This window comes from Typopeltis vanoorti, chromosome 20 (assembly GCF_054136105.1).
Source record: "Typopeltis vanoorti isolate ZY-2024b chromosome 20, IOZ_Tvanoo_1.0, whole genome shotgun sequence".
Taxonomy (NCBI): domain Eukaryota; kingdom Metazoa; phylum Arthropoda; class Arachnida; order Uropygi; family Thelyphonidae; genus Typopeltis; species Typopeltis vanoorti.
Genome location: NC_143568.1, coordinates 40,652,347 through 40,680,268, shown reverse-complemented (window position 1 = coordinate 40,680,268; position 27,922 = coordinate 40,652,347). Strand labels below are relative to the sequence as shown.

Genomic DNA, 27,922 nt, shown 5'->3' with positions numbered 1-27,922 from the left:
TCTTCATATAATAATTTGACTGTGTCGGCTAATGGAATATTGGTAAACAAATACCATGTGAATGCGATGTTTCTTATTTTGGACAAACTGGCTGTTCTGTGGAAAAAAGAATTAAAGAACATCAATATTATATTGATTACAATAAACCTCAGAAGTCTGGTCTAGCACAACACAGTATTAACACTACCCATAATATCCAGTGGGATAAAGCTATTCTCCTTCATAGATGCAGGTTCAAATATGAACGCCTCTTTAAAGAAAGTTGTGAAGCTAATTTACACCAACCGAATTTAAATCGAAATGATTGCCTCTCTCTTTCGAAGATCTGGGAGACTTTTATTTTATGTAATCATTAAAAAAACTAATTATCTTAAATATTAATTATTTATTAATTTCTTTCATTTCCTAGCTCGCGACAGCATCATATTTTAATAGGTGAGCCACAGAATGTTCGTTACTTGTATTCCATTCCTATCTGTTTGTCATACTGAAGATATACTATTAGTTTTTGTATGAAATATCTGTACCTTATTTATTAATTAAAGTTATTACTGTGGACTTACCCAGTTCGTAAACTAAGTACATCCCTTAATGCTCCAAAAGACAAAGAACTTCCTATTTCTTATCCTGGAATTTACAGAATCCCCGTCTCTTGCATCCCATGTTATGGACAGACTGGTTGTTCTGCACAATTTTCTCTTGAAGACATCAAGAATATATTTCACTTAAGGAGCCCAATACTGTTTAGCTAGCGATGCCTTATCTACAAAACATAGAATTCAGTGGAACAATACCAAAGTTCTACACAAAAGTTATTTACTTCTGGAAAGACTGTACAAAGAAAACAGTGAAACACACATTCACAATCCCAACCTTAACAGAAACGATTGCCTTAAACGTTTTCAATTTTGTGTCATTTGTGTGTTTCATAAATTAATTATTTAAATTTAAAAAATATTTTATTAATTATTTTAATTTATTTTGTGATGTCTCTTAATGCAGATGGAGTTATTATCCTGCAGTCGATAGTGCATATAATATCACACACTTTCAGTTTTAATTGCTGTTCTCTCTTTTTGTGGCTATCTTCCTAGATTGAAAATTCCACAAATAAAGAACCATCATTAATTAGTATTATAATTCTTACTCTTTTGTCTTGATATGTGAATTAAATCAAAGAAACAGCAGGCCATTAAATCACCCATTACTCTTGTTTCCAGCTGCTCTGTTTTTATTCTCCATGTCTAATTTTTGAACTCTTCTCGATGTTTAATTATGTTGTTATTATTAAGAAAGATATCAAGGGAGACCTCATATCTCTCTCTCTCTCTCTCTGTCACACACACACCAGCAATCATACCTTGTCTTGAATTCATTCACACTACCAATGCTCACAACTTCAAAAGGTAGTCCATTCCAGTCATGCACTACTGTATGAAAGAAAAATCTTGCTTTCAACTTCCATGGATCTTCTCTCATCTTCTTCCCACTCTTCATAAAATGAAAAATTCAGTCTACTGATATTCTGTATGATCCTTTCAGAAGTTTTTAAGTCTCAGTCATATCACCACTCTTTATTTTGTTTGCTGGTGTCTGCAGTTCACAAATTCTCATTCCACAATCTCAATATTATCATTAACACACTCTTTTGTATTCTCTCCACTGTATCAGAATCACTATGGAAACCAGGAGACCAGACGTGCACACAATAGTCCAAGTGAGGTTGTATCAAGGTCTTGTATAGAGACAAAATGACTTCCTTATCCTTACATGTCAAGGTTCACTTCAACATTGCAATTATTCTCTGAGTTGTATTTACAATTTTTGCTATATGACCCTTGAACTTCAACTTCCCATCAGCTTAAACTCCGGGTTCCCTAGCTTGATCAGTTTCTTCTAGCATAATCCCACCAATATAACATGAAGTTAGATATCTCATTATGCCAAAGTGCATAACTTTACATTTACTAACATTGAATTGACATCAATTTTGATATGCCTGCAGTTGCAGCTTATTCATATCATACTGCAAGTACTTGCAGAACTTGCAGTATGATATGATATGAAGTACTGCAAGTACTTGCAGAACTTGCAGTATGATATGATATGAAGTACTGCAAGTATCAATTTTATTCCTGATTACTTCGCCTATCTTTGCATCATCAACAAATAGCTGTATGTCACTTCTCAATTCCTTCCCAATTTATTAACGTAAAGATTAGTACTTCGACTTTGCTGTGGTACACCACTAGTCACCTTAAATCTTTTAGACTCATAACCCCCCCCCCCCCCCATATACCACTTTTTAATGTCTGCTTATTCAGCCATGCTAACATATTGTAATCTGATCCAAACCTTGCCTCCAGTTTGTGCAACAGTGCTGTAACCTATCAAAAGGCTTAGCAAATTCCAAAAGTATCATAGTGTATCTATTCCCTTATCTTACTCAACAGTAGCATGATTATAAAATGTGAGGAAGTTGCTCAAACATGATCTTCCCATAGTAAACTCATGCTGTTTATTGCAAAGTACAGATTCTCTGTCAACCCATTTCTCTATTCCAGCTCTTACTAACTTTTACAAAATTTTAACCACTACTCCAGAGATGCTGATAAAACATCAGTCTTTCACTACTCTTTTGCAATGGGATTATCATACATTCTTTCTACTCCTGTGGAATTTTTCTGTTCTGAGCTCAGTCAAAGGAAAACCAAGTTCAGCTGAATGGTCATTTAGTCTTTCAGCATTCTTGTGCAATGGGATTATTATTATTAAGAGAGAGACCTCCAGGGAGTCAGGAACTCATTGAGGGAAGCCATACTATTTGCACCAGCTGTCATACCTGTTCTTCAATTCGTTCACACACAACATTCAGTGGCAATCCATTCCAATCATACATGCTTTCTACTCTTGTGAAATTTTTTGTTCTGAGCCCAGTCAAAGGAAAAGCAAGTTCAGCTTGAATGGTCTTTTAGCATTTTTGCTGATAATTCATCAGCCCCATATTGCTGAATTCTTAATCACTTTGTGCAGCAACTCTAGTATCTCCTCCTCATACACCACATTGGTAGCTTTTAGTAAATGGGAACTTATTAGTTGAACAATCCTATTTGCACCTGTCATGTGCATACCGTCTGCGTTTGGTAGAGTTCTTCTTTCACATTTAGTCTTTCTTTTACTGGCGACATAACAATAGAATTATTATGGGTTGTCTTAATGTTCTTACCTCAGATTTCTACATAATCTTTTTCTTAAGAATCTCTTTCTTAATAAGATTGCTCATCCATTTCGCTCCTACCCTTCCCTAATCAGTACAGCATGATCACTGTTGTCGCCAACCAGGCAGAAATGTCCCATCATTACCTGAAACCCCCATCTGACACTCTAATCAAATCTAACACACTTTGACCTCATCATAATGCTGCTTGAGGACGTTGTCTCAAACAGCTCAGGAAATTCATTTTCAACCTTCTCACGAGATTTCACCATTATCCAATTAGTGTTAAGGTAAACAACGTTACCCATAATGAATGTTTGTTTTGCGTGCATCATGTTTATTTGATAATCTAAATGCAATAGTATCATTGCTAACAACTGATCCACTAGGTCTGTAACAATGCTACTATGTATTTGATCTCGTTAGACTCCACCTCACAGCAGATAACTTCAAACTCACTACCACATGGAAAATTGTTACTAGTATTGTAGTCATGGCTTTCTATCCTAACTGGACTCAATTCATTCAATGACATTAGCCATACTGCCTTGTATCTAGAGGAAGCAGTATCATACTGCTTCAGGATACTGGGTGTAAATCAGGTAGGAGTTAGATGACTAGTATCATTAAGCATCAGCTGCAAACAAAAAAAATGTTGTGGAGATATATATAAGAAGAAAGATCGACAGGTAACTCATGAACAGTGCAAGGATGAAGTTATGAGAATAAATTAGCCAAACACAGGCAAAAGGAAATCCCAAAGATTTTTTTTTTTTTTTTTTTTTTCATTATGTGGTGAGTAGGAGGAAGAATGACTATGGAAGGAAATTTTAACAACTGCAGATGGTAGAGAGTAGAAAGGTAATAAGCAGAAAAAATTGTTGAGCTACTGGGGGATTATTTTGAGAAAAGAAGTTGAAGAATTCGAGGCACTTACCATATTGCAGAATCTAAATGCAAATACAGCTGTAGGATTTGATGCAGTGCTTGGGCCATTGTTTAATTTGTATATAAATGATATAGGAAATGGCTTAAAGGGAGATATTCAGTTGTTTGCTGATGATGCATAGTTGGGTAGTGCAATAAAAAATCAAGCTGATGTTGAAAGTTTGCAGGATGGTTTAAATAAGCTGGTAAAATGGGCAAAAGATAATGGATGTCAGTTCAATGTGGAAAAGTGTAAAGTCATGCATTTTGGGATTAAAAGATTACCAGCTGTGTACTACATTGATGGAAAGGTACTCCAAGAGATTGATGAGGCTAGGGACTTAGGGGTGTTGGTAGATAGGGAGATGAAGTTTAGAGGACACATTGCTAAGGTGTCCAAGATTGCACATAGGATTACTTGGTTATTGAGGAACACACTGACATCCATAGATAAAGAGGTTATTATTCCCCTTTATAAAGCGTTGATACTTCCACATTTGGATTACTGTGCTCAGGTCTGGTCACCTGGATTCCTTGGAGATGAGGAGGCTGTGGAGAGGGTTCAGAGAAGAGTGACCAAGTTGGTGAGTGATGTAAAAAATGCTCCCTGCAGAGATTGGTTGATTGGCGAAGAAGAGGGGATATGATAGAAACATTTAAATTACTGAAAGGTTTTTATAGGATTGATGCAGGGGAAATGTTTCAGCTGTGTGATAGTGATGGAAGAGCAAGAGGTCATCCCTGGAAATTAAAGAAGAGTGTGGTTAATAAAGGTGTCAGAACAAGGTTTTTTGCCTGGAGGGTGGTGAATGAGTGGAATTCATTGCCTGACTTAGTTGTGAGCTCTTCGTCTGTAAATGAATTCAAGAAGAGATATGACAGATATTGTTTTGCTAGTTTGGGTCTCCTGCGATGGGTCTACTGACTCCATGGAGATACCCGTAATAATAATAATGTTTTATGAGAATGTGCAGGAGAACTGCAATGCCTTTCACTAGGCTGTTTAAGTTCCAGCCCTAGCAAAGTCCAAAGAGAGTGGGAGGAGGGCAAAATAATTCCTTAGCATAAAGGAGGATCTAAATCTGTGGTAGAAAATTATAGACCAATTAGTATTGCAGGAGTAGTGGTAAAAGTATTTTAAAAGTTGGTCAGAAAGAGAATTCAGGAATGGCTGGATGAGAATATGTTCTTAAGAGGTGCAGCAGGGCTTTGTGAAGGTTCGATCATGCCTTAGATTTTGCAAAGGCATTTGACTGGATACCACATGAAACTCTGTTATGCAAACTGCAACAAATGGGGATGGATATAGTGCCAGTTATATGGATAAGAGGGTGTCTGATGGACTGATCCCAGAAAGTAGTATATGGAAGAGCAGAATCCAGGAGAAGGCAGTTGACTAGTGTACCACAGGCCTCTGTGCTTGGACCACTGCTCTTTAATTTGTACATAAATAATGCAATGTTTTGTCGATATGACAGTATGGACAAAACATTGAGAGCTGAAGTTGAGAGTGCATATTGCTCTCTAAACTTCAGCTCCCTAGATGGATTACTATGCTTATGTCTTTTCACCTGGGTTTCTTTGGGGTGAGGTAGAGAATCCAGAGGAGAGTGACCAAGTAACAAGAGTCTATGGAATGCTCCCTATGAGGATTTATGGATTGCAAAAATTGGTTGACAGGCAAAAAAAAAAAAAAAAGGGGGGGGGGGGATATGATATAAACATTAAGTTATTTAAAGACTTTTATAGGATTGATGGAAGGGAAATGCTTCAGCCAACCCTATTGCTAACCGCTAAAAAGATGCCAAGAAATTATATTCTTGGTTTAATCCTTTATTCGAGTGTAAGCAAAAAAAGCACCCGAGGTATTTTCAGGACTGGGCAACTCATATATAGAAGCTAATGACTTCACATCACTTGCATTAGTGTCCCATAATGCAAAGCACATATCCTTATGGAAATGTATGCTATGCATTATGGGAAGATTCACTACCAAGACCAGTTTCGATCTTTATTGAGGTCAAAACCGGTCTCAAACACTTACACTTGGATAAAGGATTTAAGTAAGAATATAATTTTTTGGCATCTTTAATTTATAGTATAACTAAGTGGAAAAACTTCCAACATCTATCCCTAATCCAGAGTATTTTAATAATAAGGTGTGAGTTTTGGCTACTTGTATATGAAAATATGACTTCTGCATTACTTCAACCTTAGCATCACCTCTAGGTCTGGTTTCAAACTGGTCACTATCCAGACCAGTTTGAAACTGGTCTGGATAGTGACCCTTCCCATAATGTATAGCATTATACATGTTCATAAGGATATGTGCTTTATATTATGGGATACTAAGGCAAGTGATGTGAAGTCATTAACTTCTATATACAAGTTGTCCAGTCCTGAAAATACTTTCAGACACAAACTTTGTTTACTTACACTTGGATAAAGAATTAAACCAAGAATATTTCTTTACATCTTTAATTTATAGCCAAGTGAAAAAAACTTCCAAAAATTTTGCTAACCGTTTTTGGCTAATTTAAATGAGGGAGATGCTCCATTGCAGCAAATAGAAACCTTGAAAGCAAATAGAAACCTTGAAAGATTTTTTTAGGTTCAGCAGCAGACTTAAAAAACCATCATAATCTTAATAAATGTGGTTTTATTAAACTTCCCAAAATTTGGGAAACTTTAATTTCTATGCCTTCCACTTAACAATCTAAGGCTAGCCAACAGCACCCATAGAGGGAAACCCTCTAATCTAATTTCTTCCACTTATTGTTTCTTGTATGTTTTATGTGTGTTATTACAATTTTAACATTGTATTCCTGATGACGTGACTGAGATGAAATATTGAAATCGATTAATCCTGTTCTTTAATTATTTCTCTTTGTGCTGTAAGTTATCCCATTTAAGTGCAACATGAATTCCTATAATCCTAGTTCAAAATACCAAAGGAACAGTATGTTGAGTTCCAATCTCTTATATTTCTGGCATCTGCGAACCCATTTCTGAGATGTGACTGAGATGAAATATTGAAATCGATGAATCCTGTTCTTTAATTATTTCTCTTTGTGCTGTAAGTTATCCCATTTAAGTGCAACATGAATTCCTATAATCCTAGTTCAAAATACCAAAGGAACAGTATGTTGAGTTTCAATCTCTTATATTTCTGGCATCTGCGAACCCATTTCCAGAATTCTTAAGAAATATAATTTAGTTGCTACTTTTCTTCCTCATCAGATTATCAGGATGGTTTCTATCTTCCAAAGATAACGGTCTTTTCTAGCTCTCCCTGGTGTTACTAAGTTCCTTGTGACTGTTGTTGTTCTTACTTTGGACCAACTGGATGCTCAGTAAAAAAAGAGAATACAAGAACACCAACCTCATATTAGCAACAGTAAATCTGAGAAATCAGGCTGGGCACAGCATGGAATAGACATAGACCACAATATCCTATGGTCTGAAACATACTTCACCGATATCAATATAAATTTTAACATTAGTTTAAAGAAAGCACTGAAGCCTTACTTCTGAACTTAAATAGGAATGATTGCCTCTATCTAAGATGGTCAATTCTTATTCTAATCACACATCGCAAAATTTTTTTTTAATAGCTAATGTATAACATCACATGGCTCTTACTTTTACAAATCAATCCATTGTTTGCATTCTATCTTGTATCTAACTACCATTGCCACTGATGATGGCCCATAATACTCAGGATGAAATATATGGTCTTAAATAAATAGTATTACTTATTCCTTGTGTTTTTCGTGTTAATTTAAATGAAACCTCTCATGGCACGAGTATCTCTTGAAGCACATTCCTATCTATTGCATAACATGATCAGTCTTACACACAAATTCTCATCATAATCTAGTTGCCTGTATTAGGTCTCATACCAATTAATAATTTCTTCAGCTCCTGGAGGAGGAGGCAACCTACATTCAAGTGTATGCTACCTTCTTATACAAATCTGATCTTTCTTCAGATTCACTCCACAAACATCCAAAAACTTGCATCCATTCCTTGTATGCAGCCTATACATCGAATATCATTTACTATCATAATCCTCCTTAATCCATTTCTATCATATGTAGGTAATATACTGATGATGTTCATTTTCTTGCTCTGCACTCTTGCTTCTTCCAACAATCTTTTCATATCCTCTTGCATACTGAACTTATTGCTAGTTAAATCATTCATACACTATCTGATCAAAAGTATCCAGACACCCTCTGTAAATCATAAACTCCTTTTTACTGGTAAAAAGGAGGCACAGAGCTGTGTATTGTTTAGTGATAAGAAATACAAAAAGAATGGGTAGGTCAAGGGAGCTCAGTGACTTTGAACGTGGACTAGTTATTGGTTGCTACATCATTAAGAAATCAATCAGAGACATTTCAACCCTCCTCAAGTTGCCGAAGTCAACAGTGGATGACGTGATTGTGAAGTGGAAACGTGAAGGCACAACAAAACCACGGTTGGGTAGGCTGCGTTTAATGACAGACAGAGACCATTGAGTTGAGCATTGGAAATCGCCAAACATCAAGTGAAACAATAACCCAGGCGTTCTGCAGTGCTACTATCTGTCCAGCCAGCACCATGACTGTGCGTCAAGAGTTAAGAGGAATGGGGTTCCATGATCGAGCAGCTGCCCATCAACCAAACATTTCTCTTGTGAATGTTAAGTGCTGCCTACAGTGGTGTAAAAAACGATGCCAATGGACAATGGACAACTGGAAACGTGATTTGGAGTGATGAATCATGCTTTACCATGTGGCAGTTCAATGGGAGGGTCTGGATGTGGTGAATGCCTGGAGAAAGATTCCTGCAAGCATGTGTAGTGCCAAAGTGAGATTTGGAGGGGATGGTGTTACAGTGTGGGGGTGTTTTTCATGAAATGGACTTGGCCCCTCTTGTAACACTACACAGATATTTAAATGTGGAAGGATACAAGGACATTTTGACCCTTTGCTTACCGTATACGGTAGAAGATCAATTTGGTGATGACTATTTTCTGTATCAGCATGACAATGCTACCTGCCATAAAGCAGGGTCTGTGAGGGGAATGGCTTGTAGACAATAACATTCCAGAAATGGACTGACCAGACCAGAGTCCTGACCTGAATCCCATATTACACCGACTTTGTTCCAGACCCCAATGACCAACATCACGAACTGCTCTGGCTACACCTCTGAAGAATGGGCTGCCATTCCGACACCTGGTAGAAAGTTTCCCCGGCAGAGTTAGAGCTGTCATAGAAGCAAAGGGTGGTGGACCTACCCCATATTAATGTCCACTACTGGAAAGTGTGTCACATGGAAAGTCTGATTACAGTTTCGAGTAGGTGCCCAGATACTTTTGATCAGATAGTGTATACCTGCTAGTTAAATCACCCCTTTTACTTTTCTTTTCTGTTTTTCAATTGTGCTTGTTATATTTCTGATTTTTGCTCTGGGAAAACTCAAAATAGTAACCTAGTTATTAACAGCTTGATATGATAGAGTTGCCATACCAAATAAATCCTTCTTTTTATAATCAACTTTACCTGCATGATTATCATTATGCAATATCTCATCTGATTCAGTGCTTTGTTGCATCTCATATTTTTGCTTACTTCTTGTCCTTCCTGTGTTCCTTGAAACACCTCTCAACTTTTCATAATTCCCATGTTGTTTATCTGATAATCTGTTTTAATTTTGCAACTTCAGGTGTTAATTCATTTTCGGTGTCCTCAAGTTTCTCTTCAGTGTTGCAAGCCTTCTTGCTAGTATTCCATTTTGCTGCTTCTCAATTCTTATGTGTGCTTTTTTTGGCAGCATTTTATGACATCACTTAATATTGCAATATCTTAAAAAAAAAAAGTTATGAAAACACCAAATAATATAATAATGCAAAAATCAGTACTAATATACTCAAAAACACTAATTTTCTAAGAAAAAATAATGAAACAGCTTTTTTTTTTTTTCATTTTATTTTTTAATCGCTGGAAATCAGACTAAAACCTTAGTATTAATTCAAGTATCATGCTGCTTTTCAGATCACCATACCATAATGGTTGAAATGTTGAACACTAATTTTAAACTGGCTATAGATAATGACAGAGCTATAATTTTTGGTATATTAATTTAGTATTATCAGATATATCAAGTCTCGAATAATATACCATTGACATTCTCAGCCTAAACCGCTTTATTCAGTCTTCTAAAAATCATTAACAGTTATGTATTACATGTAGTAAATAATGTAAATTCAATTATTTTAATATCTTATTCTAGAATACTGCTGAGAATGAAAGTTTACCAGTTTCACCAAGGATTGTTGAAAAGCTACAATCACATATAAATGGTATTATGGGAACTCTGCCTGAGGATCTGAGAAGAGTATTAAAGTGAAGTGCATATTTTTACACCAAGAAATAACTTATTATGGTTGTGAGATCTACTATGGCAATCATGTAATGGTACATTTTTACCAAGGAAGGGGATAAGTTTGCAAAGTACTATCCTGAAAAAAAAAATTTTAATACTCATCAGCAAAGTGAGAGAAATTACTCTGATAAATGATGCAATTCATCATTAAATGAGTTTTTGTTCTGTATCTGACATTGTTGAGGTTATATATATCATCAAAACTGAGCAAGCAGGCTTGTACATAATCATATCATTTAAACAGCCTTCCATAATGACAATTGGTATGTCAGTCATCATATTAGTATGTAAATTCTAAGAAGAATTTGTATTTTTACACTATCATCAGTTTACTATATAATGTAGTAAATATCTCTGTAGGTAGTTGTCTTTTGTTCAGAAAAAAAATCAAGTATCTTTATAAAAAAATTACTTGATTTTAAAAGTCCACTGTACAGATTTATCATAGTTTTTATAATGGTTTTATGTAGAAATGCTCAGAAAATGATTTAGGATGGTCTTGCACTTTTTAATCTACAATGAAGTGATAATAAATTACATCTTTATATTTTGATGTGATATTTTTTTAATAAATATAAGTATCAATTTCCAAAGCATTGCAATTCTAAGATTGCTTAATATGCACTCTATTCTTTTTATTATTTCCCTTAGTAGTGAATGTATTATTTTCTTTTGTTAGATTTATTATCTAAAGAATAATAGTAGATTTTATTAGATTTATTTAATAAAAATGTAATTGCTGTAGAATACGAACTTTAAGTGTATTGCAGAATCATATGAATCATAACATTTTTTGCCATTGACTAGCATTTATTTCTGCTGTGGTGTCCAAAGTTGTTTATAAGCTATCATGAGATGCTAAACCACAACAATTAGACACATACTCATACAAAAAAAAAAAAAAAAAAAAGAAAGAAAGAATTATTTGTTATAATTATATCCTAGAGTTGTAAACAGACATACTGCCTGTAATTTGTGTATGTAGTTTTGACTTAACTGAGAGATGGTATGAACTAAGTCCATCATGTTTATAACTGTGTTGCTTTCAGCAATAATACAGTATACATTATACTGCAATCACTAGTTACTTTCTAGAAAAAATTGCTGTTTTCAAAAAATGAATGGAAAGTACTTGAAGATCTATCAAAAAAAAATAGCATATTGCAAGTGTCATTATAAAACCTGACACTTGCAATATATTTTCCATTTGTATTTGCAGATTTGTCCTTGTAATAAGAATGTTATTAAGAAGATATTAACACTCTAATGCATGAAGGTCACCTTTGTAAAGTAATCTGGCCAGTGCTGTTTCCCCTTGTTGCATTCACTGCCTTTTTGCAATATTCTGGTCAAATTTTTAGAGATATTCACACAATCATTCCTTCTGACATTTTTAAAACATCCTCAAAGCTCTGTTTGGTTCTCACATTTACCACATTATAAGAATCTTGTAAAGTTGCTTTATTTTTTGAATCTTATTGATTCAGCACCTGTTTTTCCATACTAGAAAACTTTGCAAAATAAGTGACAATACAAACTTTTGGGTAGGACATGCGATACAAATGGTCCTTAATTTGATGGGATAACCTTAGTATTTTGAGGGGTTGCAGAATTCAGTTATGTTTCTTCAATAATGAATATAACCTTCTTCCATCAAGTGTATCAGGTTGAAGAGCAAAGTTATTACTGATTTTGTCTTCCTCAGAGCATTGTCTTGTTTGTCCTGCCCAGGAGTTTATATGCATCTCTATTCTTGTACAGTTCACTATTATGGAAAAACAAGCCAGTCGGCATCCATTAGATAATTAGATCTAAGGAACACAATAGCTATATAAAATTCTTACAGTAGCGTTTAGAATCTATTCTAGTGGCAAGGGAATATTTGTTTGTTAGATGGCTGATGATTGCCTGGCCTTGTGATGTGGTAGTTTAATTCTAAAGCTGGTTTTTATGTTTAAAGTTTCTGACAAATTGATGGTGATATTATTTGTCTAAATAATTGCCTATGTGGATGAGCTTGCAATGTGAAACAATTATTCGCATGTTAGCTGGCATCCAAAATGCATGCAATTTTTTTTTCTTTTCAGTAATGAATTTTATATTTTAATGGTATATTTTGTTTTTTTTTATTTGTTCATACTATGTAGCCAGATAATGAAAACATTCAAACATTTTCACGTATCTTAACCCCAAGATGTGTGGGGTCTCTATGACAAAAAAAATATTCAGAAAAATATTTATGTAGATATTGAATTTTTATTTATTTATTTTTCTGAATTAGAAAGTATATTATTGGATTCATTCATATTTTAATGTAGCATAAGCAAACAAAAATTTGTATGATGTATTGATGAGGATACATCATACACATCTTGTGTAGGATATATATCTTCATGATTAACGTGCTTTGTCACCTTTATCATCTCTAATTCCTTTTACAGCATCTTTCCTCCATTTCTGAGCTTCTTCAACAACCTCCAGAATATCTTGCCACCTTCTTGATATTTATTTTCTATGCTCTTACCAAAGTCCTCCCATGACTTTTATTTAGCTAGTTTCACATAGTGCTTAGCAAGTGACATCACATCAGGCTGCTGTTTTATGTTCACCTAGCTTACTACATATACTGGACATATAGAATACCAAAGGCTATGGTGAAAGTCACTTCCCAAGTTTACTAAAGTAAGTTTCACAGGTTACACATATTACAAAAATTATGTAGAATTTATTCCAAAACTCCAATATATTTCATCCAACCTTGTGTGCACATTGTCGTGGAGATAGACCATTAACTAGATTCAAAAGATAAATCAAAATAATGAGTCATATATTAGCTGAAGTTTATCATGTTACTATGAGATCAAAGGAACAGTCATTATTTTGATTTATCTTTTGATTGTAGTTAACAGTATCTCCCTGACAATGTCCATGTAACGGATGAAATATATTTGAGTTTTTGAATAAATTCTATACAATTTTTGTTATTATGTGTGCAAGCTGTGAAACTTATGTGTCCAGTGTACATGTTCCATTAAAGTAATTAATTCCAAAATTTATTTTTTGTTAATGGAAGCTAAACTCGTGGAGATATCGCATTTCTCATAAGTATAAAAATTGTGTATTCATTAATAGTAATCCAAGAAAGCTAAGATTAATGGTCAAGAAACTTAAAATTAAATGTATAAAATAACTGATTAAATTTTGTTCTAAAGAGAATAGAATATTTAACTGAAAAACAAAGCCGATTATCTTTCCCTTTGGATATTTGTTCAGCTTGAAAAGAAAGGTTTTTCTGTAAACCTATAGTACATTCAAACTGTGTATAGGCTAAGGATTTTTTTTTTTTTTTTTTTTGATTTATCTTTTACATAGTCTGGAAACCCTGCTCTAGAGACCAAAAATCAAACTTTTTCAAGCCACTTCAGACCTCTGGTAAAATGGGATGGGGAAGGGTAGTGGCAATAAAATTTATCTCCTACTTAAAAAGGCAATCACAAACATCTATGCTCATGGTGAAATTCGAATATTGAACAATATCGAACAGTATAAATACAGTATCGAACTTAATAATGGGATCCAAATTAGTATTAGGTTGAAAAATGCAGAAAGTATAGAACCAGTAAATATAAAATAGCAAAATATTATACAGTAAAACAAAATGGAAGGACATAAAGCTAAAAAACTAAGAACTTAATCTTAGATGATAATAACGTATAACAGCAGTCCTCAACTTTTTTTTTTTTTGATACTTGCACCATCAAAACCAAAAATTTCCATACCAATTATTAAAATATGCACAATACAAAATGAGCTATAAAATACTGTATTAACATGGTGATTTAATTCTAATCAATAACAGTTATATACAATAAATCAGAAATGAACAAATGTTTAACAAAAATAATTGACTTGACACTTGAGCTTGTTTGAGTAATTAGTTTCTTTCTGATTTTATTTAATTTCAAACATAAATGCAGCTCCTAAATGATCCTTATTCTACTTTTTTTTTTATTTTTTAAATACAGCATAAAAGAAAAATCTTGTTTCACATAAATATGTTGAACAAAATGGCATTACAAATTTTATCGCCCTTTCTGAAATTTCTTTAAAATCATTCTTATGCTTAATCCAAAAGTTAAATTAAGTGTTTTTGAAATCATACATTAGATTTCTGTCACAAGAAATTCTGAAAAGTTGCTCTTTTTCCTTCAGAAGAAAGATATTCTGGTAGGTAATCTGAAGAAAATGGATTCTCATCCAGTTTTCTTTTTCATAATTTTCTAGGAAATACAATTTGAAATTATGTATTAACTGAAAACAATGATTTTTTGTTTGATACTAATTCATGTCTTAATGGTAAATTATTTTCTTCAAGAAAATTTTCTAAAGTTGGTAGGAAACCTTTTGATTCAAGCCTTTGGATGATCAACTCAACTTTTTTTTGTTGTTGCATTTACTTTGTCACTAACAGTGAAAAGAGTCACATTTGATCCTTGTAAAGTTTAATTCATATCATTAAGTCTTCCAAGAATATCAGCTAAATATGCTAATCTAGCCAACCATAATCAAGAATGAGATGCAAAGTGTATGTACACTATGTAGAAAAATTTTGAAGGAGATAGAGGACTAAAGAACCCTAGCGTTGTTTAGTCCTCTAATGTCATTTAATTCACATTTTGAATAGCAAAGGAAAACTCTTACTTCCGATCGAAGTTCAAAAAGACTTTTTAAAACTTTCATCAACAACAACCATGGGCTCAACACCCGTAGGTGTCTGATGCCATCTTGATATAACTCTTCCATTGCATTCTATTTTGTGCAGGATGACTCAGTTTGTGTACAGTTTCCACTGTTTGCTGATGTCATCGCCCCATTCTCTGTTTGGTCTTCCTCTTTTGTTCTTTCCTTCAATCATCCCAAACAGCAGTGTTTTTAATTTCCTCTCATCCTTCATTCTACATATTTGGCCAAATAGACATAGTTTCCTTTTGATTGTTTTCTGGATCAGGTTTTCTTTTGGCTGTATTCGCCTCTGTATTTCCTCTTTGTTCACTTTCTGGATCCAGCTTATTCTTAAGATTTTCCTCTCGAATGCTAATATCCTCCTTTCAGGAGTACCCAGAAGTACCTATCATGCTGCTGAAGATACAGGTTTCCACAATATGCAGTTAGTGCGTATCTTTATAGCTTGGCTCTTGAATATTTTGTCCATGGTTTTTTAAGATAGCTGTTGCTCTGGCTATTCTAATTTTTACTTCTTTTTTGGGATCAAGTCATGCATCATGTGACATTCAAGATATGTGAAGTGTTCCACATTTTCTAGTTGAAATCCTTCTATGGTAACTTTGTTTAGCAACTCCTGTTGTCTGAATATCATTGTTTTGGTTTTTTCAAAATTGACATTTAGCCCATATCTGTTTGCAGTGTCCATTCCAGCCTTGCTGCGTCTTCTTCAATCAGGATGATGCCATCTGCAAAGCAGAGGTAGTTTATTCTCATACCATTTATTGAAATGCCTCTACCTTCTTCTTTAATCTTATCTAGTGTTCTTCCTAGATATGTGATGAAGATGATTGGTGATATTGGGTCCCCTTGACTAATGGCAAACCAATCTCCAGTCACACCTGTTATCCTGACTGTTGCTTGTGCTTGGCTATTTACATCTCTCAACAGGCAGATCAATTTATTGTCTACACCATAGGATTCCAAGACTGCCCATATTATGTTTTGATCAATATTATCAAAGGCTTTTTGGAAGACCACAAAACAGCAATATATCTTTTTGTTCTTTCTTTGAGCTTTTTCTGCTGTTAGTCTTAGTGTATTTGTTGCATTGTACTTCGATCTTTTCGAAATTCGGCTTGCTCATCAGGAAGATGTTCTCCATGTGACCCTTCAGGCATTCTGTATTTTAATCAGAACTCTGCTAGTTAGTGCAATGGTTCTGTAATTGGTGCATTCTAAAGCACTGCCTTTCTTGCAAAGACCTACCAAGACCGATCTTTTCCACTCTTTGGGGTATATTGACATTTAGCCCATATCTTTTTCCTTCTGTGTATAGCGGAGGACCAATGCAAAGATATTGAACAGCACTAGGGAGAACACAAAACTAGAGAGGTCTATAAACTTATAAGAAATGTCAATAGGAAGTGGCAAATGAGATTAATAGCAGTCAAAGATGAAGATGATAAAGTACTGATGAACAAGACCAAAATCAAAACCCCTGATCTCCATATTTCATTACATAGCATATGCATTTCTTTTACAACCAATTTTCCCCCATATTTTAGCATCTCGCCTATTATGTTGTCATTTCCAAGATGTCATTTTTAAAGATCTTCGCTGGTGGAGAGATTGCTTTTAGTTCTTTGATTACTTCTTAGTTTACTTAGATTACTATATTGTTGATTTTTATATAGTTCACTGCAGTATGATGCCCATGTGCGTGCATGATTTTGGTTCATCAGTACTTTATCATCTTCATCTTTGACTGCTGTTGATCTTGTTTGCCACTTCCTATTGACATTTCTTATAAGTTTATAGACCTCTCTAGTTTTGTGTTCTCCATAGTGCTGTTCAATATCTTTGCATTGGTCGTCCAGCTATTTGGCTTTATCAAATCTTGCTGCTTTCTGTACTTCATTGCATTTTTGATGGTATAACTCATCTGCTGGCTCTAAAATATCTCTTTTAAGTTTCAGTTCTCTTTTCTCTTGTACCAATTTCAGTTTCCTGAGTTATTTATTTCTTGTTGATCTCTCTCTCTTTCAGGAATTACTTCCTCTACCACTTTTTTCAGTGCTGTAGTCAGTCGATCTGCTCTTGTATTTATATTTGTTTCTCACTGGTGGTCTTACTCTTAGTTTCCACCATGTCCCCTGATATGCTGGATCTGTTCTTAACATGTCTTCATTTAGACTTGAGATGTCTCTAGCTTTTTTGGAACTTTCCTTTGTACTTCTGTTTCAGTCTTATATTCACAATTGCTAAGCCGTGGTCCGAATCAATATTAGCTCCTTGGACTGTTGAACTGATGTTCTTCATTTCTGGTCTATTAATATCAGGTCAATCATATTCCTGTGCCTGCCATGAAAGGAGCACCATGTCCATTTACAACAGTCTTTTTGTTGGAATTGGATGTTGCAAATCATCAGGTCATTGTCAGTGCCAAATTCCAGAAGCATCTCTCCACCTCCATATCCAAATTTTTCCATCCTGTGTTATTTCTGCCAATCTTGGCATTGCAGTCTCCTCTAATGATGGGTATATCCTGCTTCAGCACCTCACGAATTTCTAGTTGTGAATCTCTGTAAAATCTCTCAATGTCTTCATCTCTTTCTGCAGTGGGCACATATAGTTGAATGGTCATGATATTCAATGGTTGGGCAATGAATATTGCAACCATTATCCTTTCACCAATTGGTTTGTATCCTATCATTGCCTGACAAGCCTTGTTACTTAGCAGGAAACCTACACCTGCCTCAAGCTTACTTTCATTTCCTGAACCAAAGAACTCTTCCACCATTTGTTTCTCCTGACAGTGTCTATCTCATTTCTGAAATACACATAGTGTTGCATCTGTATTTCTTCTGGGAGCAGCTGCAATTTTCCAGTTGCCCATAGTGTACGTACATTCCATGTACCTATTGAAATTTCATCCTTTATAGGCTTGAGTTTGATTTCATTGTCTTTGTTTCAGTAGCTGATTTTCCAATCCAATCCTGATCACTTTATTGGGGATGCACACCTTGTTTGACTGGGTCATGTCTAAGCTGACACGAGTCTTTTCTCTTGTTTTTTTGGCATCAGATTTCATTCGTATTTTCTCTTTACTGTCAGCACATCAACACTTATCTGACAAGCCCTCAATCTTCCTTGAAGAGCTTGGGAGGGATGTAAGAAGGTGCATGTAGGTTATGTTTAGGCTTAGGGCAGCCTAAGTTTGCCTGGATGCAGTACTGTCATTCGACTTCTGTGGCATTTTATAGTTATTCTGGTCATTCTGCAATCTAGGGACCTGTCCAAAAGGAAAAAAAATTTTTTTTTTTCCTTTTGAATCAGCCTGTAGCTTGGCCTCTGGGTGGGGGGGGGGACCCCATACCGGACTTAACTTTCCTTTTGCTATCAAAATTTGCTATGCAGTAGTAGTGTTTAATCATCACTGTCCCTCTCTTGGCATAAAATTTTGAACATTACAAATTTTATGCATGGGATTTTATAAAATTAACAGTTGTAATCAATTGGTCTAATACAGGTTTTTCTTCGATATTGCTTTTGCAACTAAGTCTTGGTTGTAGCTGCTACACTGCTGTGCTTTCCTCTTAAAGCGAGCTCCATCAGTACACATGTCAATGAAATTCTTCCAAAGAATATTATGTTCTGGCAAAGAGGCAAAGCTGCATATATTTCATTTGCAGTTTTATGAGGAGGAGGTTCACAGATCAAAAATTCTTCATTAATTGTAACTTTTGATTCAAATGAAATATATATCAATAATTAGAAAAGCTTATGTCTGTACTGTCATCTATTTGTATTGAAAAAAAAAATTTTTTTTTTCCTTTTGAATCAGCGACTCTTCTGTGGAATCTGCCTTTCATGTATACATCTGCTTTCACTGTCATTTGACAATGGAAGAGAATCAAGTGTGGCAGCTACTGCTAAAATGGATTTAAATTGCTCTTAACCAATAATGCATATCATATTTTCTTCACAGAACTTGCATAATGCCCAACATTATGATGATGAGTTACTTCCCAGATTATTTTCATGTCTTCACAGGTCTAGCTCCCACTGACATGACTTCAATAGAAGTCAAAATTTGTTTGGAAGTTGACTTAACCTAGCAGTTATTTATATATGAGGGGAGTTGACAACTAAAGTGGATCTAGTCCATCTGAAATAATTTTGAAAAATATCATCTTAAAGTTTCTGGCTCATAAAAATAAAATAAAATTTATTTCAGAGTATGGTTAATAATTAGAGTATTTCCTAACTTAAATTGTGGTATACATGTGAAATGAAACAGTTAACATTTATGGTCAAAAATGTAACTTCTAAGGGGGAAGAAAAAATTGCTTTATTTTGTAAATTATTGTAATGTTCATTTTAGTATAAATTATAGTCATAATTTTATTTGTACTTATCTCAAAATATAAAGTTTTATAAGATATTTTTGGAATCCTGTGATATAAACATACTGAAAGAACTCATTTCAGTCATTATATATAACTTAATGTTTTCATCTTCATTTCTTATGCTATCTAGTGACCTGGTGGTGGTAGTAGTAATGGTGTGACCTAGGTGGTTCTTGAGGAATTGATAATAAATCCCCCCCCCCTGTTAAGAATCACTATATTATTTGCTGCATTAATATGAGTTACTGCACAAACAAATTTCTTAAGTGAACCTACTTATGTATTTCTGTTTTTAAGTTCTTGTGCAAAAATTTCTTTACTCTTCTCTCACTGTGTTGTTTCTTGGAAAATAACTATTTATGAATTATACCAATTATATATATAGTTTAATCCTTCATCCAAGTGTAAGAAAACAAAGTTTGCACCTGAAGTATTTTCAGGACTGTGGTAAAAGTGGAATAAGTTCTGATCATTTGCCATAGTATCTCCCATAATGCAAAGCACATCTCCTTGTGGACATGTATAATGCTATGCATTAAGGGAAGGGCCACTGTTCAGACTGGTTTTGACCTTTACTGAGGTCTCATCAGTGGAAGCCAGACCCAGAGGTAGCAATACTAAGGTGGAAGTAATGCAAAAGTCATATCACCATATATCATTTGCAAAAAGGTGTCAACACCTTATTATTAAAATTCTCTGAATTAGAGATAGTTGATGGAAGTTCACTTGCCTATGCTACCAATTATATATTTAGTTTAATCCTTTATCCAAGTGTAAGCAAAAAAAATGTTGGTGCCTGAAGTATTTTCAGGACTGGGGCAACTCATGGTAAAGGTGGAATAAGTTCTGATCACTTGCCTTAGTATGTATATAGTGATATGATTTCTGCATTACTTCCACCTTAGTATCACCACCTCTGGGTAGTGGTCCTTCCCTTAATGCATAGCATTATACATATCCGCAATGAGATGGGCTTTGCATTATGGGAGATACTAAGGCAAGTAATCAGAACTTATTCCACCTTTACCACGAGTTTCCCCAGTCCTGAAAATACTATAGGCTCAAACTTTGTTTGCTTACACTTGGATAAAGGATTAAACTAAATATATAATTGGTACCATAGCCAAATGAAAAAAACTTCCATCACCTATCTCTAATTCAGAGAATTTTAATAATAAGGTGTTGACACATTTTGGCAACTGGTATATGGTGATATGACTTCTGCATCACTTCCACCTTAGTATCACCACTTCTGCATCTGGCTCCCACTGATGAGACTTCAATAAATGTCAAAACCGGTCTGGGTAGTGGCCCTTCCCTTAATGCATAGTGTTATACAAGTCTGCAAGGAGATGCGCTTTGCATTTTGAGAGATACTAAGGCAAATGATCAGAACTTATTCCTCCTTTACCACGAGTTGCCCCAGTCCTGAAAATACTATAGGTGCAAACTATTTGTTTTTTTGTTTGCTTACACTTGGATAAAGGATTAAACTAAATATATAATTGGTAGCATAGCCAAGTGAAAAACTTCCAATAACTATTTATGATTAGTTTCAAAGTGGTGCTTTACTACTGATAAGCGATGCACACAAATTTTATTGCATAATATGCTTCCATTCAATAATTTTGGACACATCTTACATCTCATTTGCCTTTTTTTTTTTTTTACTTGTGATAACTGCTGGTTCATATTTAATTTTTTTTTCTTAAATAAAATCATTTCTATTTAATTAATTAGGATAAGTTGCACATAATAAAACTAATTTCTAATACAAATTTTTGTCATTAATTGAAAGTCACTAGCAATATCAACTCATGACAGTGCAGTATTGCCACTAGTCACACTGTGTTATCTGAATAACAACAATGTGCCAATATACATATGAAACTAAAAATTAAGGACAAAATTTAATAAAATAAAAAGTTGCTGTGTGCCAAAATTGGCATAGGTACTACTGATTTGCCATCACTATGCTAGGATAAAATTAAATATTATTATTAACATCTGACCTAAATGGAGTCAGATATGCATTGTGGGAAATACACACTATCACACGCAGATCTGATCAAAAATTACGAACCAGCCAGAATTCCAACCTGGAGTTTTCTTATCCATAGTCAGACATGTTAACTGTTATACCATTGATCCATGAATAATGAAAACAAGAAATATAATTTCTTAGCAAGTATAATGTTGACTAAAGAAGGCAAAAAACATTTTTAACCTTTCTGAATTAATCTGAAGACATTATATTGGTTAGAATTTTTGTCTGTAACAGGAAATTTTTATTTTATTTATTTTTATATTGCTCCCATACATGAGAGACCTATAAGCACATTTAAGCCATGTCTGGGATGCAGATGAGGACTGCGACAGAAGTTTATTGATTATTTTTTTTAATAGCTGCAGGGTTGTAGTTTAGGAATACATCATGAGGAAAGCTCTTTCAGACTAAACCAAATCTTCCAGAGGATAGAGGTGAACAGAATAAGATAGAAGAGAAGTTTGGTGTATTTGCAGTTGCACAGTAAAGGGATGGTAGGCAGTTGCTGCTCTTGTATTAACATGATGGTTGCCAATTCACTGGAGCAGTGACCATGAAAGTACCTATAGAATGGACACAATGCTGAATGTGAGATAGAAGGATCATCTATGAACCTAATTCACAGATGATCATTAAGGATTTTAAAGGAATTTTTAGATGCACCACCCCAAACATATGAGTAGTACTCTAAGTATTGGCAGATTTGAGATTTGCATATAGTTAAGAGTTGGTCAGATGTAAAATAGCCTCTCGAGAATGCCTAGGTTGTTTTTTGAATGTGATGTGTTTATGGCAGCAGACAGTGGAGGTGAACATTAGTCCAAGAAGAGAGATCTGATTCTTTTTAATAAAAATTAAAAACCAGTGTAACAATAATAAAAATTATTGCTACACTGGTGGTATATTCATAAGAGACCAAAGACTCATCATGGAAAGGCTTGTACTAAATCATAATACATCTCCTTAAACTTGTGTACTTACAGACCACCTCTGAAAATTCACTACTTTGCCATGCAAAAATCTGGTTCTATTTTCTTGCAAAATGTACATGGTTTTGAACCCCTTATTCTCTCAAGTACTGAAAAAAATTTCTTGTAGAATCTATCACTAGATATTGGTCTTTCTCAGGGCCTGTGAAACTAACCTTTCCTCACAATACTTGAATGCTGGCATTGTCAGGTTCTTAATATCTTCATTTTATATATTATTCTGCCATCCACTGATACCATCTGTTCACCACCTTAAGTTTTTCACAGAAATCTCATAGCTGTGGTTGCTAGTGTTTGATAACCTGTTTTTATTTCTAACTCATGTCTCAGATTCATAAGTTGGAAATGATTTGAACACTGTCTTGCATACTGGTAGTTTAATGTTTTGGCTAATTTCTCTGTTATCCTGTAAAATTTATTAATTTTGTTCTCCACCATATCAGCTTTATTTGTTCTGTTGTCTATTTCCATATTTAATTTGCTATCTTCACTTAAAAATTGTGCCTAAATAGCTACAATATGAGATCTGTTCATAAAGTTCCAGGACATAATTTATTGAAATATATACAAAAAGCTTAGCTATAGCAGGAACATATCCATTTTGAAATATTTTCCTCCTGACTCAATATAGCATTTTTGCCACTTTTTAAAGCATCTCTAGAACTGTTCTAAAGGCTACGTTCTGTATAATTTAATTTACATCTTGAAACCTTCATTCTTTAAGTACAGTGGTATCTCGCTAATCCGAACCGCGGTTTGAAAGAAAAAAAAAGTTTTATTTATTACGTATTATTATTATTTTGTGCACTATTATTTTTATTTAATAATTATTTTAACTATTATTATTTATTTTATTATTATTACAGTACAGTATTTCTTTCATATTATTGATAGTACGATTATATTGTAAGCCTATTTTAATTTATTGTGTGTGTTTACGTTTGCTTTTTTATACTGTACAGTAAGTATTGTATTGTCGGCATGAATCACCGAATTTGAAATCAAATCAGATGCAGAAATTATAAATATGACGCTACAGAATGAATTAGAAGATGATGGTGATGATAAAGAATTCGAAGAAAAAAAGTAAAACATGAAGAGGTAGTTGACAGTTTTAATATTTGTATAGAATGGGCTGAGCAGAATGATATGCCATTCCACAAAATTTTATTGCTAATGTAGCTCCGAGAAGAAGCATTCGAAAAAAAATTTAGCTTCCAAGAAGCAAAAGAAAATCTGATTTTTTACAAAGAAATAAAAAAAAAAAAAACTTTTTGGGGTGTTATTTTGTGGAACGTTTTGTATGTTGTGTACAAGAAAGTGATATTTTTTATGAAAATTAAGTTATGTACTGAACTATGCAATTTTATTAAATCAGAATCCTCAACAATAAAGTTTTACATTACAGTAGCTTTTTTTTTTCTATCAGATACTTCATTTATTTAGAGGATTAAATTGTTGTACCATTATAATCTGATTATTTTTGTCTTAAACGCTAGTTCTTGTCTCATGGGGGGAAATTCGCTAATCTGAACAAGCACGGTTTTTATTAGTTCGGATTAGCGAGATACCACTGTATATATTTAACAAGTCCATCTATAATATAGAAATTGCCTGAATACGGTGAACCCTAACAGCCGACTGCATCTGCTTTGCTGCTGAATTCTCTCAAATTGAATACTGATATTCTTTAGGTTACTTTCCATTGCTTGGTGTTATACTTCAACCCACATTTTATTTACTGAAGTCCTGAAGCAGCATCAGAATACTGTATCTTCTTTGGAGTATGGCTTATCTCATTGTTATACGTTCTCAACCTTTTTTTTTTTGGTATAGGATTACTACTTAAAGCAAACTTGCTACATGCCGTCCTGCAGAGGTTAAAAGTGCAGCATCACCACACAAATTTCTAATCAGCTGTTATTGTGTTCCATTATGTGTAAATAACTGGAAAGCAAAATAAATGTTTTTTCACATGTGGTTATGTTTTAAAATAAATATGTACATTTTATGTATATAATAAAACCATCAAGGTGGTACAGCAGAGTAATCTTCAAAAGAATGTTTTTATTAATGAATAAAATAAAACAAAGTTGTCATGTCTGTTTCATTTGAATATATAATATATTTGCCAGAAAATATAATATGCATGAAGTAGATGATAAACACAAATTATTTCATTAAGCACACATGATAACTAATAATTAAGGAATTGACAGCGTACACTAGAAATATAAATTAAAACAACTTTAATAATCAGAAAGTATTTATTAAAGTTGTTTTAATTTATATTTCTAGTGTACGCTGTCAATTCCTTAATTATTAGTTATCATTATTAAGCACACAAACATGCATACGGATCAATTATATCAATCAATTCATGCTTTGTATCCATGTTATTTCAGGTTTGTTAGGCACTTTGCATCCATATTGACATATAAACACATCAACAGGTTCCATTACATATTAACTCATTATGTAACACAGACCTATAAATGATGAAAGAAAACACAGATCACATTGAAAGAATCAAAATTTGAATTAACTATTTAACATTTTTACTGTCAGTATCTCAAACCTCAGTGCAAAGATAGCTAAGAGAACAATGGCGAAATTTATATTCAACTGATTATAGCTATCTTTTAAGGGCAAGTGCATTGTGTACAGTGCATTACTGTGATTTTTCTTTTGGAATTAAAAAATAAATAAATTGCAATTGATTTCTCCAAGTGACTTTTCTTTTTAGTTGAAATGAATAAAATTTCATACTACTTATTAGCAAGTAATTATGCACTTGGAAGTAAATCAATGAACTGCAATATGTCAGGCTACACATTAGATAATTATGCACTTGGAAGTAAATCAATGAACTGCAATATGTCAGGCTACACATTAGATTTGAGTAGAAAAACCCATCTGATGTAATTTTTCAAACACATCGAATTTTGATCTGCTTTTTGCATATTTATGTATTAATTATTTTTGTTTTCAGTTAGAACAATCTTCATCTCACGTGAGATAGCAAGATACTGCAGGTAGCTCCAATGTGCAAAAGACATGCAAGAAAGCATCTGTTTTCATGCTGCACACACTTGCATTTATGAAGTACATATACTGAAAGTACACATAGACATGCAAAGTTTACCTGGTGTGGAATTTCAAAGAACATTTGAACAATCTTTATTATTAAAAAAAATTTAGTGATGTTTTAAATTAGTGACTTGTTCATCTAGTTACTGCATCCTCACCCTTCAAAGTGATGCTCATGAATGATCAAATGATCATCACTTTGGAGCAATGAATGATCAGCAATACTAGCAAAATGTAAAGTTTATGGATTTAAATGTGAATATTTGCATCATGTGCATGCCTGATTAACATTTTTTTCATTTAAATTTTGTGTTGTTAGGTTTTTTTTTTTAATAAGAATGCAATGGATAAGTTTATGTATGATTTATAGTTATGTTCATACATTTTCTTGCAGAAGGAACATTGAATGCATCTGGTTTTTTTATATATATTCTTTATTAGAGCCTGTGTAGCTCAGTGGATGTGGCGTTTACACACCACAACGCTTGGCCGCACGAAGGAAGACTTGGTTTCGAGTCTAGTCGGCGACTAGAGGAAATTCTTCTAAGCCTTTTTTCGACCGGTTCCCAAGTTAGTCGATCTCTGGCACGGGCAAGCGAGTTTTTCCTCCCGGAAACTCAGGTTTTTCGTCCCGTAAACTCAAGAAAATCGACCGTAGAACCCACATTATTTCAGACATTAAATATATTGTGTTAGGGACCACGAGATGGCGGCACATTTGAGCCGTCTCTCTTCACTGCGTACCGCTTAATTAGTGATAGCCTTGGGCCATCTATCTCTGCTTGGTACCAGTGGAGATTGAACTGCCCACTCAGTCTCCAAAAGTTAGATAGGGCTAAATGGCCTCGCCTACTCCCCGTATACGGGAATAAAAAAAGGCGTTAGATGATTTTTTATGATTTATATTCTTTATTAAAGCAGCAATTCAAGTAATTTTTAATGGAGGAGACTTCCCATTGTGTGCTAATTGTGAAATTCACTGGCTGTGATATTTTTTCAGTCCTAATTATTCATAGTAAGCTGTGACACCCACTGAAATAGGTTAAAACTATGGCACTAGTAAGCAAAAATAAAATAAAGATTTAAAAATAATAATAATACATAGTGTTTAAAAATTATTTGACAGAGATATTTCAGTTTAGATTCCGAACTTTTTATCTGAATTCCTCCCATGAAGGTTGTGGAATAAGTTTGAATAAATGTTTATATTTGAAGTTTGTTGTAGGAATTTAAAATTATCCCCCAAGAAACCTGTGGCTTAATAGTCTCATGTTAGACTGGACTGTTTTTCAAAATATAGTCCTGGAAAGAACACTGGATTTGTGCAGTGTTTATGATGCTGCTTCCCAGTTAAGGTTAGTTTGACTAAGTGAGATAAGTTGTATGAAAATGGGACTCATTGAGCATGGTAGAGACAAGTGATCCAGTTTATTTTTACAAGAGTGCAGTAACTGGCAGATTTTCTTGATAGGTTTGAAAATGTTGGCAAGATGTTCAAAGTCTGTGATGAGTCTTCGGACTCCTTGGAGGTGTCAGGAATAATAAAAGTCATTAAGCATAATTCTTCTAGTCTGTTAGGAGCAATGTCACCTTTAAGAAGTTCGAGCACTTTTGAAATCCTTTACACGTTTTATAATTTCTTGAAAGGGGCTGAAGAACATTCTTCCCTGTACTACATTTTAGTAAATTTTATAAGGAACTAGATATATTTGAATTTTTTTTTTTTAATGCAATCTCTGTAATTATTGATAACATTTCAAAGCAACATTTTTTCTCCCCTAAATAAAACAGGATATATTTACTTATACCAATACCTGCTTCAAAATTTTCATAGCACTAGTATTTTTAAATAGAATCATCACATGAATGAGTGACTCTTTTTATTGTAAAGATGTTTGAGACAAATATACAAATTATCTCAGATTCTTCCTAGTTAAGTTATAATCCTTTCATACTAATTTGGCATGCTGTTCATATGAAAAAAAATCACATGAAAATATAGTCCTCAGAAAATTAAAGAGACAGAAATTAAAACTTGCATGAAATGAAATAAATTTATAAATGTAAAAATTTTCACCAGAAT

General features: G+C 33.8%; 2 protein-coding genes across 2 annotated transcripts in view; one reads left to right on the top strand and one right to left on the bottom strand.

Moving 5' to 3' along the window:
* LOC150095391 (protein DENND6B) overlaps positions 1-11,129 on the top strand; it is a 480,236-nt gene extending 469,107 nt beyond the window's left edge. Inside the window, exon 20 of the mRNA XM_090410571.1 lies at positions 10,427-11,129. Within this exon, the coding sequence (XP_090266697.1) occupies positions 10,427-10,543 (117 nt within the window). The 3' untranslated portion in view covers positions 10,544-11,129. The remainder of the gene's footprint in view (positions 1-10,426) is intronic.
* Positions 11,130-20,565: 9,436 nt separating this feature from the next.
* The window catches only part of LOC150095390 (ER degradation-enhancing alpha-mannosidase-like protein 1), a 409,738-nt gene continuing 402,381 nt past the window's right edge, over positions 20,566-27,922 (bottom strand). Inside the window, exon 12 of the mRNA XM_090410569.1 lies at positions 20,566-24,696. Coding sequence (XP_090266695.1) covers positions 24,670-24,696 — 27 coding nt within the window. The 3' untranslated portion in view covers positions 20,566-24,669. The remainder of the gene's footprint in view (positions 24,697-27,922) is intronic.